Genomic DNA, 18,907 nt, shown 5'->3' with positions numbered 1-18,907 from the left:
TGACGCAATCGTTGTGACAACACCAAAAAATAAAGAAGTTCTGCATGTACTTCATACAACTCCCCAACGACTACAGTTTGAAGGGGCGGACATGGCCACATTTGTTCGCTTAAAAACACAAATGCAAGAAAGCATGTTTTCATCTTTTGCGTGCTTGAATGAATGAATGATCGCTATACACAATAAACGTTAGTGTTTTGCGTGTTGACGTCTTTACACGTGACCAGCGTCGCACGTCAAGTAAGAAAATAAGTAGAATTTGCACTTTTGCATAATTCGTTTAATCGCTTAAAAAGGCTTGGCAAATTGACTATGCTATTAACCGGATTCGACTGATATGCTTTTGTTGGAAGTGTTTTCCCATCTCTGGTGTTACGTCTGTACAGACAAACATAATGACCAAAAATAACCTTGGGACGACGCATGCGAAGAGTTTAAAGAAAATAGGGAGAACAAAACTAGAAGAGGTGCAGAAAATCACGGACGATAAATACAATTGAGCTATAAGTGTCAGGTTAGCATAACCAACAAGTCTAGAATTTTTATAAAAAGCAAAAACTTGTAGCATGGCTGTTGTCGCAAATAACGTTGATTAGAAGTACATTTTATCTTATTTTGTGTTTTTACAACAATCCTTGACACGGGGAATTCCCAAACATATGAACCCATTAACTTTTCCGCCCTACATTTTGTAAACTTCGGCGCCTATGTGTGTGTGTATACTAAGTGTGTGAAGATGGCAATTGTATTTTTGAAATTTAATTCTGAAATACGTCAATTGTTACGTCATAATATTTGATGTCTCTCCGCGTTGAAGCGTATTGTTTTCCTTTACTCATTCATGCAATCCTAGCTCGACTAACTGTTCTCTTTTAGCGCGACCTGTTTTTCTCACTTCTCACAAAACTGTTGTAACGATTGGATTGGATCGTACAAATAGTATGATATGATGATCTGAAGTGAACCTAAAACGTTTCAATCAAACCCATCGTCATTGATCAGTGATTTTCAACAACACATCAAACAGACTTTAACAATTAATTCGGCTAAAACTTTCATAAATGTGTTGCTCTAAGATTTGTAAGTGATTTGAGCACTGTTTATGGTGTATGCCAATTTTGGGTTAGTTTAGGTCAAACTGGTGTGTAATGTCATTTAAGATGATTTCGTGTATTTTACATGTTGAAACTTTGCAGAAGTTTTTATAAACATTCTTTCAAAACAACAGGGAATCTTTTTGATTTTCGTTTTTGTATGTGACAGTTACTGCTGTCCTTTACTTTGTAGTGTATTTTAAAGAAAATTTGTTTAGATTTATTAATTTTATTCCAACGGTTATGGTTATATATAACATCTTTCCTCTATCAAGAAAATCTTCAAATATTTTAGGTTTTTTTCAGCAAATACATTATAAAGTTGTATGACATTAATGAGACAATGGAGTTTCATCCAGTTGGTATGCAAGTTGACGTTTTATTAAAAGCAATCAGTGATATGATTTCACAAGAATTTAAATCAATGCGACAAGATATGAGGAAGGAATTTGTACAAATGCAAGAAAGCATGGAAGATGTGATTTCAACGCGTCTTGCAGAGATAAAGAAAACTGAAACCATGAACAATGCAATGCCAGTTGAAGAAACACCGCAAACAACAGTTGTAAAATCCGATATCAGTATTAATATTGAGGAAGTTTATTCTGAGAAGGCACCAGTCTTTCCTCTTGTTGAAGCTATCAAAGAAGAACCTTTGCTGTTGGAAGAATATGAAGTTTCACAGCCTGATGTTGATGACCCAAATATGTCCATGTTAAATAAAATTCCTCCTCAATCAGATATTGGAGTGAATGCCACAGTCAAAATTGTTAAACCACAAAGCTATGTTGCAAGAAACTCAGATGAAGAATGCAGCGATTCTGTGGAGATGTTTTTCAATAAATTTACTCATATTGAAAGAATGAATGAATACAAAGTTGATGCTAAGTTGCCTGTTGCAAATAACAAAGAAAAGCATTTTTCTTGCAATTTTTGCAATAAATTATTCAAATATAAACAAACCTTGAAATATCATTTAAGAACTCACACAGGTGAGCGACCTTATCAATGCCAAGTTTGTAAATCGTCATTTATCCTAAATGGAAATTTGCAGCGTCATATGACAATCCACACTGGAGAGCGACCTTATCAATGTGATGTTTGCCACAAGTACTTTTCCGCTAGCAGCAATTTGAAAACTCATATGAGAATCCACACTGAAGAGCGACCTTATCAATGCGATGAGTGCCACAAGTCATTCTCCATTAGCGGCAAATTGAAAAATCATATGAGAACTCACACTGGAGAGCGACCGTATCAATGCGATATGTGCCCTAAGTCATTTTCCCAAAGCAACAATTTAAAAGATCATATGAGAATCCACACTGGAGAGCGACCTTATCAATGCGATGTTTGCCTCAAGTCGTTTTCCGATAGCAGCGGTTTAAAAACTCATAAGAGAACCCACACAGGTGAGCGACCTTATCAATGCAAAATTTGTCACAAGTCATTTTTCGCAAATGGAAACTTGCAAGCTCATATGAGGACTCACACTGGAGAACGACGTTTTCAATGCGATGTGTGCCACAAGTCATTTAACCAAAACAACCGCTTAAATGATCATATGAGGACTCACACTGGAGAGCGACCTTATCAATGCCATGTATTTCAAAAGTCATTTTCCCATTAGAGCAATTTGCGGACTCATGAAACTATTCAAATTGGAAAGTGACCTTGAAAATGTCTGTTTTTTTGGTCAAAAGTCATTTACGTTGAAACGATAATTATTAACAGATATTAAAACTCACATTAGGGCAATGCCAATACTTTGAAAGGGTTTTTGGACAAAAACCTAGCCTTGAAAAACAATTACAACCCATTCATCCAGTTACTGCATCCATTTATTTATGTTTTATTTGTCCACTTTTACATGTTTTATCAATAACGTTGTATGTTTCATGAAACATAAAAATGCACTGTGGGTTTTTTCAGGAAGTTTATCAATGCTAGGTGTGTGAAAAGTCAATCATCCCAACTAGCAATTTGAGAACTCATATGATAACTCACACTGAAGAGCAACCTCGTCAATGCCTGGCGTGTCACATGTCATTAAACAGAAGCACCGATTTGCAAGATCCTACGTATACCTATTATAGCACCATCAAACCATGTAGTGTCATCGAGATAATATGAGAGTTGATGTTTTATTCAAGGCAATCAGTGATATGATATCACAAGAATTCAAATCAATGCGATTCGATATGCAGATGGAAGAAACAAAGGAAACTGAAACCATGAACAATGCAATGTCACACTGAAGAAACATCACAAGTATGTGTTTTACCAAGACTCCTGTTACCGTTATGCGTTGCATTTTGTTTGTCTTTTTGGTTGAATTGTTTAGCAATATGACAAAGTAATGTCTAGAAGCATTGTGTGTGATGACATTTTATCGCATCTTGCTGAGGCATTGTTTACATTAGAACGATTGTTTAACCAGGTTGAAAACTCAACCAAGCAAGGTAATTTGAAACGTAATTAATCATCATTAAATTAAACAATGATATCATAAACGAAATTGTTGAAACGGTTGAAATAGTTTTCACTAGTACAAATACTATGATATGATGATCTGAAGTAAACTTAAAACTTTCAATCAAATTAATCATCATTGATCAGTGATTTTCAACATCACATCAAACTGACTTTAACAATTAATTCGGATTTAACTTTCTGAAATGTGTTGCCTTAAGATTTTTTAAGTAATTTTGAGCGCTGTTTATGGTGTGTGCCAGGTATGTGTGTGTACCACTGTTTATGGTGTGTTATGTGATTTAAAATGATTTCATGTGTTTTGTATCTTGAAGCTACGAAGAAGTCTTTAGAAACATTTTTTTAAAACAACAAGGAATCTTTTTTTTTGTATATGACAGTCACTGGTGTTCTTTACTTTGTAGTAAATTTTGAAAATTGAATCTTAAAAATTTTCTAGTTGTATGTCGAGTAGTTTACTTTATGCTATGCAATATGTGTTTGTGATAAAATTGGACCATGACAACGTGGTGGTCGCCATCCTGTTCTAACAATTGTCGACTGACGTTGCAGTCTTGTATCCCTTTAAGTCGGCTCCTATCATTAATTGTACCATTCTTGTTTTTTACAGCAACCAATTTTTTCAGGAAGTAACTTGTAATTAGTTTAATTCATTATTAATGTGAACTATGGAACGTGACCTTGGTACAATGCAAGTTGATGCTGCATTGAAAACTAATAGTCACCAAACCAAATATAACATTACCTGACGAGAATACGAATGAGACAAGGCACAAAACGAATAACAGCGGAAGTTGACCCACACATTGGACTAAATTAAACTACAAGAGTGGTGTGAACAAACCGTGTATGTGAAAAATTGACTCCCTAATTGGGTAATTAAAATTCGGTCTATCTAAAACAGATAACAACTCACACTGTAAACAAGTAACTAATAAATTTGATGACGACTTACATATTAGAATGGGTTGGTTCTAAAACAGGTGCGTAAAAATAACCCCGTGACACGGGTATGTATTCATACAAGATTATCTGCTTCACACGTGTGTTCTCTTTTCGCTTTCATATTAAATGGTTCCAGGTCAATTCAATCCACAGACGATTCAACCCTGGACGATTCAACCCCGGACCATTCAACCCGCGGACGATTCAACCCCGGACAATTCAACCCCGGACCTTTCAACCCACGGACGATTCAACCCAGGACTTTTCAACCCAGGACGATTCAACCCGCGGACGATTCAACCCGCGGACGATTCAACCCAGGACGATTCAACCCAGGACGATTCAACCCACGGACGATTGAACCCACGGACCTTTCACGTACTATTGGCTTAGTTAGGTTATCACCAAGTTACTTTGTAGCGAATATTATGTAAGCTAAATAAAGCTAATATGTAGGCCTAAGCTAATATAAAGCTTTTTGTGTTTCCTTTTTTTCTTTTACCACTTCTTGTTAGCATTGGTTGTACATCAAAACACTTATTGTTTTCTGCTTTCCAGTAAAACCTTGAATATTGTTATTTTGCCCTATACAGTACTTTGCGTACCTTTCTGTCTACGCCTGCTATTATTTTTTATATTTACCCGTGTAGATCGGTTATTATATAAAATGTTCTCCTTTTAGCATTAAGTTGTAATGAAAAGTGGTATATGTTACCTTAGCCTGTAAGGTTTACCCACTTACACTACAAAGTCTGTTTCCTTGCGTATTACTTAACAGTGAACTTTGATAGACTTCAGCAATAATGACACAGGAATGACTACTGTATAATCTGATTATACTTGAAGCTTCTTTGAACGAATACATCAAGATAGAACATTATGACAGCAACAGCACAGAGATATGTTGCGGCGTTGAACGTACGACTGAAAAAGACTGAATGAATCAAAATGCACGCACAAGGGAACAATCGATTACGTCACGTTATGCTTCACTGATTCCATAGATGAGAATTCTATGTTGTACACAATTTTATATTACCTTAAGTTAGGGTTACCATATTTTCGTGGCCTAAAATCCGGAACTCTTTAGTGCCCACTAGCGGTTTTTAAAAATGAGGTATGAACACATTGTCTGTCAATATGACGTCACACTAGCAATGCTTTGCCTATCCATTGTATACCGGAGTGGATTTTTGAACATAGTGTCGTGAATTCAATAGGCTATTGGGCTATTTCTGATTTGACCTCTGGTGATCTCTAGGCTAGGGTTAGGCTATGGTGATCTCTAGGCTAGGGTCTAGGTCAGACACGTCGCGTGCCACGTGTTGGACACCCCTGATTTACAGGATTATTCCCGCAATTCTAGTTCCCCCAAAACGCCCATCATAAAATTCCGGACATTTGAGCATTTTTTAAAATTCCTCCCGGACGCAAAATTTAACCCTACATTCCGGACATGTCCGGAATTTTCCGGACGGTATGGCAACCCTACCTTAAGTGATATATTTATCACAAAGTTAACATTTTTGAAGTTTTTGATAAGACAAAATGCTTTCGACCCACGTACGTAAATGTGTGTATTTATTTTTTTGCATGTACACAAATTACAGATATTTTTATAGATACCTTTTTATAGATACCCGTGGGTTGAATCGTCCGGAGTTGAATCGTCCGAGGTTGAATAGTCCGCGGGTTGAATAGTCCGGAGTTGAATCGTCCTGGGTTGAATCGTCCATGGGTTGAAAGGTCCGTGGGTTGAATTGTCCGTGGGTTGAAAGGTCCGTGGGTTGAAAGGTCCGTGGGTTGAAAGGTCCGTGGGTTGAATCGACCTGGAACCTTCCTAGTTTTATGAAAACGTTCCATCATATGCGTCCATAACTTGAGTAAAATACGGCTTTCAACGTTTTCCATTGATAGGAGAAACCCCTTGGCTGTTTATTTAATCTGTGATTGTTTGTCATTGCCTTCAGACATTGCTTTCAGGACTTGAAAAACCACTTGGTAACTTTTTTTTTTTCGTATTTTACTCAAGTTATGGACGCACATGATGGAACGTTTTCATAAAACTAGGACACCTTGGCGCTCCAGGACAGCAAAATTACTCTGAATAAGGCAACGAAGTTGCTTCACGGTCTAGCCTACATGATGTTATTGAAACATGAAGATCCCAATTTCAATATTTTGAAGAAAGGGGTAGAGTATACTGAGTAATTTTCATTATTATACTGAATATATTTCACAAAAGAACCGAAGAAAAGTACGATTGGATGTCGAAGGTGGGACTGAAAAAAAAAACATTAATTGATCCATAGAGCAGATTCAGAGTAGACTCACATATACCGATAATTGACCAAATTGATTTGTCTATGAAGTTCCAAATTGCAGCATTCGATCGTCTTCAAAGAAGATTTTCGTTTCTGGCAGAATTAAACACCAATTCTAAGTGCAAATTGAAGAGAGTGCTAAAACATTTCTTCACAATTATCCAGATGATGTAGAAGAATCACTGCCTGATGAAATGATTCATTTTTGCTGCACTATTAAAACAGTGAACACTTTCAGTGCACGCAATCAAGAAATTTCCATATCTTAATTTATCTGACGATTTCCAATTGTTTAGGGCCTAAACGTTAGGCAAACGCTCTATTTCAGTGCTTAAAAAAGTAAAAAATCAATTGCGTTCGTGTATTAAAAATAAACACCGATGATGCTATTAACAGAGTTTCTTTGACCAAAACCAAAATACATGTCATCTGAATGTGTGTTTAATAAATAAATACTTCGCGTATGACTTTCGCTTATATATTTTAATTGTGGTTGGTACAATGAACGGAATGAATTTTAAGCTTCTAACTACCATATAGCCCCAGGTCCAAAATAATCTTAAACCTTCCACGACGCTAGATAGCGGCAGGTCACCGCGTTGATTTACAAAAATAATTAGTGTGTTTTTTCTCGTGATTCCCATTCATTTCCTCATTTCTTTCCTATTTGAATTTTGAATCACTCGCGTATGTACACCTCTTTGTCTAAAAGACGACTGACTCCAATAACAAACAGGAAAAAAATGAATGGGAATGAACAAGTAAAAAGAAATGACGAGAAAAAAAACGTTCTATGGGCAAACGCGGTGTCCTGCCGCTATCTAGTGCCCAGGATAGTTAACACCACTGTAGCGCCACATGTGTATCGAAAACGGAAAACGAGTCGCATATATTTCTTTGACAAAAAAGTTAATATGTCCGTTTTTCACAGTTTGCGTTGCTTATCAGTCGTTTATTAGACAAACTCGGAAGACAAAAACATGTTTGAACGCGTTGTGGTACCCTAAAAATAGTAATAAATACCACAACGTCTCAAATGCCGTCATTTTCTTTATCTGTATGTGTTACCACCCAGTATTCAATGGCAAAAAAGCAATAAAATTAAAGGTTAACTTACAGTCTAAGAGGTTAACTTTAGATTATCTCTTTACATTGAACGTATAAACGAGTTATTGAAAAGTGAGAAAAACGTGTAATTTGTGTCTTTGGTATAATAAAATAATCTAAAAGCTACGCGGTCTTATCATAGATATCTTATAAATAACAACAATTCTTACTTGAATGAAGGGTTACCCCCTTGCCTTATGCTATACGGTACCGGTAGGCAATTACCTTAGGCCAGCTTATTCATCGATACCGCTAAAATATCAATATTTACAAAAACAGTCAGTGATAGTGCGGTACAAACACCTCGGCCTTTCGAAAAACTTCCATAGAATTAGGGCAATACAAAACTAATCCAATTTACTATTGGCTTAAAGCCTTTGTCTCGCTCTCAACCAACGCTTTTGGATTTTTCATCGCAAATTAGCTTCACTATTCAGCCAGAGTTGGATATCTAGTTATTACATGTAAGATATATATGCTTTTCCATCATCAAATCATAGATGTCTTGTGTCTTATAAATTAGATATCTATGCTTCAAATCTTAACTTTGGTCGCACAAAAGGGTAATTACCGTTTTGTTCGAGACTGCTCAACATAGGGCGCACAGGTTATGACAAAGAAATAGTTCGTTTGTGTACTACTTGTGTGAAGTATTACACAAGAAACTCATCTGTCATAAAGACCGCATATGCTGGCGGTAATTGTTAGAATATGAGCGAGGACGATTGATGGTTGATAACTTGTTTTACTTTTGCTTCGATGGATGAGTTCTCATTTCTCAAATACGCGTGACTATGCTGTTAGTTGCTTGATTCTGTCTATACAAATTACTAAATTATGAAGTTCCCATTTTGTTTATTATAACACAAAGGTTTTCCCCTTCGGGCAAAGCTTACTGAATGTTACATAGCGCTGTAGTAACCAGTGAAATCGATCACGTAAAAAGGAAAGATTGTAAACATTGCATCGATATATATATGAGGCAAATCAGTTCCAGCGAGGAAATTATCCGACGTCATTAAGGAAAACTCAAGTCTGGTAAACAACTGAATTACAAGGTCCCAAATTAAATTCCAAACATGTCGAAAACAACTCGTGACTCGTGACGTAATCGTCACAAGGTAAACAAGAAGCCAGGTATGATACAAGCCTAATTGCAGTGATTGAGAGGTCTGGCTGTTGGCACTACAAAGTCGAAACCCTTAGTATTTTATGGCTAAGTTTGTTTTTTGAAAAATAGTTTGTTGGACTCTCAATTTCAGTTTATAAATGGAGTCGAATTGGCATTGCAGATTGAGACTGCAAAGTCCAGGGTACTAAGTGCGTGTGGAATTAAAATTCATTGCGCATACAAAGTCTATTGTTTATTCTACAGAAATGCCCAAAGGTTCGCGGCCACTTACAATCATTAGAAGTGCAAAATTATGGGCATTTAGTTGTGAAATTACTAAGCTATTGTTTGAGTCAATCTCTTTATGACCTTAAATTCATTTTTTTCGGAAGTTTTGTCCCAATCATTTAGTGCAAAAACATGCACACATCTTGCCATGCACTGGTCTTTTTTCAGAGTGGAAATTTACCGTATCATAGAATAAAGTCATTGATGTCAGTTAATGAGGTGGCATCAACTCGGCATGTCACGAAGCCATATGATGCTTTAGGGCAGTGCTTCTCAACCCCTGGGTGGCGACCCAAAAGTGGGTCGTCATTTGCTTGGTTTGGGTCGACGTCGCCAGTTAAACTAGTCCACAAAGCCGTTCAATAACTGACTACCTTACTCTATTCGTTGCATATTGACTGTTTTTTGACGTCATAGTGCATTGTTGCGGAAACACAAGTGAAGAAACATCTTGATAATTATTTGCTGCGAGACTTTAGATTAGCTACATTCGATTCAAGACTAAATTTTTGTAAATACCCAATTTTTGGATAGAGAAAATGGGTCGCCTCAGCATCGCTATTAATTAACGTTCAATATTTGGGTCGCCGCAAAAAAAAGGTTGAGAAGCACCGCTTTAGGGCAACCATGGCAAGTCTGTATTCACTTTGCTTTTTTGATTTACTGTTATTTAGACGAAAAAGATCACAGTGTCTCCTTTTATAAAGATTGAAGCTGGCATAACGTCTTTGGTGCAGTTATAATGAATGGCAAACTGACCTTCAAGGTATCTTAAAAGGGACGCTTTCACTACACGAAATGCACCCTAGCATTGATGCTTATGGTTAAAATCCGCATTGAAAAGTTAGCTGACATGCAATTAAATTTTATCTAAGAGGCCTGCTCCACTAGCAAACTTTCCAAGATGTGTGCAAAGTTAATTGGATATACATCTATCATTAAATATCATCTTTTGTTATTGTTTTACCATGTTAACATAGACATCAGCTATTTATGTTTCTCATAATATTAACACATAACATTTATAAAGATAATATTTAACGTCTATATTTTAAAATTATTTAATTTTATTATTTTTTCATTATCATAAGCCTACAAAGCTGGCGTAAATCTGTTTTGTCTTGGGCAGTGACAACATCCTCTACAATATAGCCTATACTTATACTATTGCATATATATACTATTGCATATACATACTATTGCATACATAGTAAATTTTATATATAAAATTTGTCTGAGAATCTATCATCTGTTTTTGTTGGTTCTATTTGACCCATTAAGGAAAAAGGTTGGACACTCCTGATCTAGCCTATACTTGTGGTGTATAGCGTCTTACTGCTGTGATGGCAACGTTTTTCTGTGCAAAGTAAACAAGTGTAAGAGAAAAAAATGTTAAAGTGTTCGATTTTGACAAATGAGCATAATTCGTGTGATCACTTGCAGAAAATAGCTTGCTTTTTAAAATATTGGTTTATTGACATATTAAATGCCTAATGTTGGTATACTGCTAGCACATGCTGTAAATTTCCTTATGGAACTTCTTTAAGTTAAACCAATGTTAGGTCGTACACCATTGATATTTTCCATATGTAATCTCGCAATTTCAACCATTTACATAAAACACATAAATGCCACCAATTGTCACAGCAGAAACGTTTTTTACAATTTTGGTTTGTTTTAAATTTTTCGAAGTTAATTTTTTATATCATTATTCATATTGTAGGTTACAGATTATTGTGTTAGTTTTTTTTTTAAATGTTTTAGCTTTTTTTTAGTATTTTCAGCAAATACATTTTAAGTATCTCAGAACAATCAAACCATGGAGTGTGATCCAGGCATAATTGAACTTATTTTACAAGAGTTTAAATCATTGCGACAAGAAATGAAAATGGAATTCGCACAAATGCAAGAAAAAATGGAAGATATGGTTTCAACGCTTCTTGCAGAAACAAAAGAAACTGAAACCATGAACAATGCGATTCCAATTGAAGAAATATCACAACCATTACATGTAGAATCTGATATCAGCAGTTGTATTGAGAAAGTTTATTCTGAGAGGGCAGTAGTCTTTCCTCTTGTTGAATCTATCAAAGAAGAACCTTTGCTGTTGGAAGGATATGAGGTTTCACAGCCTGAGATTGATGACCCAAATATACCCATGTTAGATAAAATTCCTTCTCAATCAGATATCGGAGTAAATACCACAGTTAAAACTGTTGCGGCACAAAGCTGTGTTGAAAGAAATTCAGATGAAGAATGCAGCAATTTTTTGGAAATGTTTCTTGATAAACCTGCACCAAGTGATGGAATTGATGCTTGCAATGTCAATGCTCAGATTTTTGTTGGAAATAACAAAGAAAAGCATTTTTCTTGCAAATTTTGTGATAAATCATTCAAACAAAAATCGCAATTGAAATATCATATTAGAACCCGCACTGGAGAGCGACCTTATCAATGTGATGTTTGTGAAAAGTCTTTTACCCTAAATAGCAGTTTGCGTATTCACATGAGAATCCACAATGGAGAGCGTCCTTATCAATGCAAAATGTGTCACAAATCATATACTAGAAATAGCAATCTACATATTCATATGAGAACCCACACTGGAGAGCGACGTTATCAATGTGAACTTTGTCAAAAATCCTTTACCCAAAGTAGCAGTTTGCAAAATCATATCAGAATCCACAATGGAGAGAGACCTTATGAATGCAAGGTTTGTCCCAAGTCATATGTTTGTAAGAGCTCTTTGCAAACTCATATGAATATTCATACAGGAAAGCGACCATATCAATGCCTAGTTTGTCAAAAGTCATTTACCCAAAGCATCCATTTGAAAAATCACATGAGAATCCACTCTGGAGAGAAACCTTATCAATGCGAGGTTTGTCACAAGTCATTTGCCTGGAACAACAGTTTGCAAACTCATATGAATATTCACACTGGAGAGCACCCTTATCAATGCCAAGTTTGTCAAAAGTCTTTTACCCGAAGTAGCAGTTTAAAAACTCACATGAGAATACACACGGGAGAACGACCTTATCAATGCCAAGTTTGCCAAAAGTCATTTACCCAAAGCATCCATTTGAAAACTCATTTGAGAATCCACACTGGAGAGTGACCTTATCAATGTGAGGTTTGTCACAAGTCATTTACCATTAAGATAAATTTGCAAAATAATATGAAAATTCATACTGGAGTACGTACGACCTTTGCATTGCTAGGATTGTCAAAATTCATTTACGAAAAAATTTTCTTTCCAAGGTCACATGGATATCCACTATGGGGATTGTAATAGTTAGTTGTAATGAGTTATATAATTAGCATTTTAATAAGCGATTGTGTGTTCTCCAGTTAGATGAAATGTAATATTTAGAAAGCTCTATTATCCTTGTTTAATCATGCTGCTCAAACATTAAAACCGAGATATTTTATCAGTATTTGAGTGTTTTTAGTAGCGTCATAAATTTAGAGTGTATGAAGTTAGATGGTACTTGTGGTGAAGAACTTCAGTGACGTAGAGTATGTTACATTTCGTTATTATTGTAAAAATGCGATCTATACGTAGCATGCTGTAAGTGAAATGTGTTTCAGTGATTGGCTGATATAGTGATATAAAAACTTAGGCTTAGTTCAAACCGCTTTCTTTTTCCTTCTCACTTTTTCATAACTCAATTCAAGCGATAGCTCTATTAGGATTAAATATGGATATAAAATTGTGTCTGATCTGACTACAACCATATTTTGGAAAATATAACAATTTAGACTTTATGAAGGTTGTGCTGACTTAAAGAAACAATCAGAGATAGCACACGCAACGGAGTCATAACATAATTTGTCATAACTCCACCTGTGATTGACTTAAAACTGTATTTGAAAATGTAAAATTACTTCTTCATTGGGCATTCATTAAATATGAGCGTCCTAGCCCTCTTTGTGGTGAAAGCTATTTTTGTTTTTTCTAAACGATTTTGATAAATTTTTGCATGTTGTAAAACTAATTTCCTTTTTTAAGTCAGTATCATGATGCTTAAAGGATTAAATGGTCTCATATGTCATAAGGCAGCACAAACAAGTTACTAGCTGACGCAATAATGAATTGTTCTACGGAAAAATAATTGAAACTGATGATATTATATTATAGTATACAGATTTAATACAGCATAGTATACATGTTTACGGAAATCACCATAGCATAGCGTTACGTATCGATTACTTTCTGTTTTTAGTCGTAACATAGATGTCGTGCCTGCCTATGTTGCGTCAGCTATGCACAGCTGTTCATTCATTCTTCTACTAAGATAATCGCTGTAACATGGATGTCTTTATGCCGTTGTTGTTTCAATGTTTTGTCTAAATGTAATCGTTCAAAGAAGCTTTAATATTATCAGTTTATACAGTTGTCATTCCTGTGTAACCATTGTTGTGTTCAATTTGAAGAAGTTCAGTGTCAAGTGTCGGCTGCCTAATACTGACCCGAAGCATGTGCCCTCCTTAGGGCAGGTAGATTGAACTGCCGAACAGGAAAGTGTCACACTGTTACAGCTGCATGTTGAAGGTCTCACAAAAGGGAAAATCAACATCTTGGAACACCTTGCGAGTACCCACAAAGTCACCGCCATCCTTCTACAAGAAACCCATGTAATTTACTTCACCATCATGCATTTCAATTTGCGGTGCAGATTCACAAACAGCAGAACACATCATCTTCGACTGTCGTGTCCTACACCCACTCATAGGCCAAGAGGGACCTCTGACGAAGAAGGGAAGAAATGGCTGCAATTGGTAGTTGAATATGCTTGAGCCGACTTCATAAGAAAGAAGAAGAAGTTAGACAACTTGGTTGTCGTCATCGTAAGACAATATTCCGTTAAGGTAAACAAATAAGTACGTGGGTGAGAAAAGCAGACAACGACCTTATGAGACTCATATGTCATCACCCGCAATAAACATTACAACAAGCGAAGATTGTAGTGAAGTCGGTCAAGCTGTCAAATTCAGCTATCATATATACCCATTCCATTACAAGTTTTTTTAGAACTCCTTGACTATTTTATCTTTGACTCTGTTAGTCCATTAAGGAAAAAGGTTGGACGCTCCTGACCTAGCCTATACTTGTGGTGTAGCCTTTTGCTGCTGTGATTGCAGCGTTTTTCTGTGCAAAGTAAACAAGTGCAAGTGTAAAAAATATGAATGTGTTCGGTTTTAAGAAATGAGCATAACTCATGGGATCACTTGCATAAAAAAGCTTTGCTTGTTAAAATATTGGTTCATTGACATATTAAATTCTTAATGTTGGTATACTGCTAACACATGCTGTAAAACTGCTTTATGGAACTTCTTTAAATTAAACCAATGTTAGGTTGCTTTAACTTGCATACCATTAATATTTTCAATAGGTAATCTGGCAACTTCAACCATTTACTTGAAACAGATATATGCCATCAATTGTCACTGCAGAATGTTTTGTTACAATTTGTTTTGTTTTAAATTTTTCGGATTTAATGTTTTATATTATTACTCGTATTGTCGATTACGTGTTATTGTGTTAATTTTTTGTTAAAATGTTTTAGCTTTTGTTTTTTTCAGCCAATACATTTTAAGTTTTTCAGAACAATCAAACCATGGAGTGTGAACTGTGTGATCCAGCCACGATTCAAGTTGATGTTTCATTAAAAGTTATGAATGATCTTATTTGACAAGAATTTAAGTTAATTCGACAAGATATGAAGATGGAATTTGCACAAATGCAAAAAAACATGGAAGATAGAGTTTCAAAGATTCTTGCAGAAACAAAGAAAGCTGAAACCATGAACAATGTAATTCCAAGTGAAGTAACATCGCAAACATCAGTCGTAAAATCTGACTTTGGTATTTGCATTGATGGAGTATATTCTGAGAAGGCATCAATTCATCCTATTGTTGAAGCTATCGAAGAAGAACCTTTTTTGTTGAAAGAATATGAAGTTTCACAGACTGAGACTGATGAACCAAGTATATCCATGTTAAATAAATTTCCTCCTCCATCAAATATTGGGGTAAATGCCAAAGTTAAAACTATTGAGCGCCAAAGCTGTGTTGAAAGAAACTCAGATGGAGAATGTAGTGATTCTGTGGAAATCTTTCTTGATGCACCCGCAGCAAGTGATGCAATCATTGCTTTTAAAGGTGATGCACATTTGGTTGTTGGAAATAACAAACTAAATCAATTTTCTTGCAAGTTTTGCGATAAATCATTTAACAACAAAACACACTTGAAATATCATATAAGAACTCATACTGGAGAGCGCCCTTATCAATGCCAAGTTTGTTACGAATCATTTTCCCAAAATAGCAGTTTACAAACTCATATGAGAATACACACTGGAGAGCGGCCTTATCAATGCAAAGTTTGTGAAAAATCTTTTACCCAAAGTAGCAGTTTGCAAACTCATATAAGAATGCACAATGGAGAACGACCTTATCAATGCGAGGTTTGTCACAAGTCATTTGCCCGTAAAAGCAATTTCTTAACTCATATGAGAATACACACTGGAGAGCGACCTTATCGATGTGAGGTGTGTCACAAGTCATTTACCATTAAGTGCAATTTGCAAAATCATATGAATATTCATACTGGAGAGCGACCTTATCAATGCCAGGAGTGTCAAAAGTCATTTACCCAGAAATCTTCTTTGCAACGTCACATGGCTATCCACACTGAAAGGCACCATTATAATGAATAAGAACAATAATAACATTTATATAGCACCTTTTCCGGTAAGAGGAGTTGTTTGGCGCTTAACAATCACATATAATTTGCAGTAATAATCCAGAAAAGTAGCAATGAATGAAGTATAAACAACAAGGACAATGCTGAACTATAAGTTATAAAAACATTATGAATGTTCTTTTTGTCAAAAGTCATTGAAGTTAAAAGGTTATTTGTCAAAGCATATGACGGTTCGCACTGAAGCATGGCCATATAAATGTGAATATTATGAAGAGTCTTTCAGCTTAAATTTGTCACTTAAAAGACATGTGTGAGCCATTTTTCCTGATCCTATAACTCTGTGGTAGGTTTGTTGTCTTTTCTCTTCCTCAGTTTTGATATTGTTTATTTTATTGGGTTGGTTTTGTATAAAACTCTTTATCCTCGGAATGAGAAAAGTCTTTTGTTGACTTTCTAGTGTAGAGTTCAAGCTAGCCTGAACAAGAACAAGAGCAGGTGTTGTTAATGCCTCGCCCAAGGCTATTTCAACGGTAGCACCACTGGGTGCGGAACACTGAACTTAGGACCGCATTATTGTGAATCCAGAGCTCACTGCTCAGCCACAGATTGTATAATTGTTTGGTAGGCTATTTGCATTCAGTATGTAATATTGCCTGATGATTATTCCTTCTGTCAGTTTTGTTTTTCTGGACCGTTGTATGACACATGAAGTTTTTTGACTTTTGTGTCCCAATTTCATTGTGGAGGAAAACTACTTAATTAAAAAATTGTGAAAATTATGTTGGAATGTTTTCATATATTTATTTGTTGGGTATTTATAAGTATAGAATTGGTGTCCTCATATCTCATATTTTGATGTTTTTTGATAAACGTTTAAGATAAACTATGAAGTTTATGATACTTGACCTGGTTCACAATTTTTGGGAGTACGTAGGTCCAATGTTAATTTTACAATTAATGTTGATATTTGGAGAAAGCATTAGTCAAGTGTTTTATTTAATTAAGAACACAGGAAAAATGACTTTAAAATATGTTATTGTCATCATGTGTAGGGATTCCAATTGGAATTTCTGATTATTTGTGTTTATCTTTAAACATATCATATTTATTACAATTTACTTCTAACATTTCAAATCAATTTTTTGGGTTTGACATCTTATTATTAAAATTAATATGTTATACTTTTTATTAAAACTTTTTACCTTTAAAGTTTTCAGCCAATAGTGTGTATAATTTTATTGTTTTAAAATCAAACCATGGAGTGTCATCCAGATAATATGCGAGTTGATTTTTTATTGAAAGCAATCAGTGATGTGATATCACAAGAATTAAAATCAATGCGACAAGATATACCCAAATGTTGCAGCATTGGGAGGTTTCAAATTTCCTCCCCAATCTGACATTGAAGTAAACGCCACAGTTGAAATTGTTAAACCACAAAGTTACGTTGAAAGAAAATCAGTAAAAGAATTAAACAATTTTACAGAAACAAATCTCAAAAAACCCACTACAAGTGAAAGAATCAATACCAGTTGTGTCACCAGTCATATGAGAACCCACACGGAAAAGCAACCTCATCAATGCCGGGTGTGTGAAAATTCATTTTAACAAAGCATGTATTTTCAAACTCATATGAGAACTCACACACTTGAGACATCTTATCAATGCGATGTGTGTGAAAAGATGTGCAAGATGTGTCAAAAGTTGGTTTCCCAAAAATGTTATTTGCGGAGTCATCATTTACGTTAAAAGGATATTTGTTAACACATATTAGAACTCAAACTGGGACGCAACGATATAAATGCAAATATTCTGAAAAGTCGTATTGAAAAAAATTTAATGTTGCAAACCATTCATCCAGACAATGCATCCATGTGATTTGCATTTCAGTTTTCTGTTTTAGTTTTTTTTTTTATATGTTTTATCAGTAACTTTCTATATTTCACGTAACATAAAATTGCACTATATCGGTTATTTTTAGCAAAAAAACATTTTATAGTTATCAAATTTTCAGTTTTCTAGTTGTAATTAATTTAAAAGATGTTCCCCAATTTCTTTGTGTAGGAAAACTACTTGATTAAAAAATTGTGCAAATTATATTGCAGTGTTTTCATATATTTATTTGTTGGGTATTTATAAGTATAGAATTGGTGTCCCCATTTCATATATTATAATGTTTTTTTGATAAACTTTTAAGAAAAACTATAAAGTTTATAATACTTGACCTGGTTCACAATATTTTGGAGCACATAGGTCCAATGTTAATTTTACAATAAATGTTTATGTGTGGAGAAAGCATTAGTCAAGTGTTTTATTTAATTAAGAACACAATTGCTGTCAAGAGTTAAGCAAAAACGTTTTTTTGTAATTGACTGAATTACATTTGAAAAAATGATTTTGAAATACATTACTGTCATCATGTGTAGGGATTCAAAGGGTTATTTCCTGTTATTTGTGTTCCTCTTTAAACACATCATACATTTTTTCAACTGTCACTGCAAGCATTTTTACTTTTTCAATTCAATTTTTTGGTTTTGACATCTTTGACAACTTAAACAAATTTCCTCCTCTTGTATTCGTACTATTATATTACTATAATATATTATATTATTATATTACTATTATATTACTATTGTATACATATTCCTCCTCTCGCATTTGTACTTTTGATATTTCAGTTCAATTAATTCAAATTAATATGTTACTTTTTATTAAAACTTTTTACCTTTCACATTTTCAGCCATTATTTGTATAGTTTTATAATAGTTTTATTCAGAACCGGATTAAGCTTTTTATGGGCCTGGGGCTCTATGATAGTCAGAGGCCTATTTTTTAT

At 34.9% G+C, this 18,907-nt stretch overlaps 3 protein-coding genes across 3 annotated transcripts; all 3 read left to right on the top strand.

Annotated features, from left to right (window-relative positions):
- The first annotated feature begins 37 nt into the window (after nucleotides 1-37).
- LOC143449204 (uncharacterized) lies at nucleotides 38-4,161 on the top strand. Its single transcript, XM_076949306.1, has one exon. It carries the CDS (start codon nucleotides 1,438-1,440, stop codon nucleotides 2,722-2,724), a length of 1,287 nt encoding a protein of 428 aa, XP_076805421.1. The 5' UTR covers nucleotides 38-1,437; the 3' UTR covers nucleotides 2,725-4,161.
- Nucleotides 4,162-8,578: 4,417 nt separating this feature from the next.
- On the top strand, nucleotides 8,579-14,948 carry LOC143449203 (uncharacterized). Its single transcript, XM_076949305.1, has one exon. The coding sequence runs from the start codon at nucleotides 11,182-11,184 to the stop codon at nucleotides 12,478-12,480; it is 1,299 nt and encodes a 432-aa protein (XP_076805420.1). The 5' UTR covers nucleotides 8,579-11,181; the 3' UTR covers nucleotides 12,481-14,948.
- Nucleotides 14,949-15,085: 137 nt separating this feature from the next.
- LOC143449219 (uncharacterized) lies at nucleotides 15,086-18,662 on the top strand. The gene has a single exon (XM_076949330.1). It carries the CDS (start codon nucleotides 15,086-15,088, stop codon nucleotides 16,082-16,084), a length of 999 nt encoding a protein of 332 aa, XP_076805445.1. The 3' UTR covers nucleotides 16,085-18,662.
- Nucleotides 18,663-18,907: the final 245 nt, after the last annotated feature.

Source organism: Clavelina lepadiformis, chromosome 3, assembly GCF_947623445.1.
Source record: "Clavelina lepadiformis chromosome 3, kaClaLepa1.1, whole genome shotgun sequence".
NCBI lineage: Eukaryota > Metazoa > Chordata > Ascidiacea > Aplousobranchia > Clavelinidae > Clavelina > Clavelina lepadiformis.
Note: the sequence above shows the minus strand (reverse complement) of the source record. Positions and strands in the feature narration are given on the sequence as shown.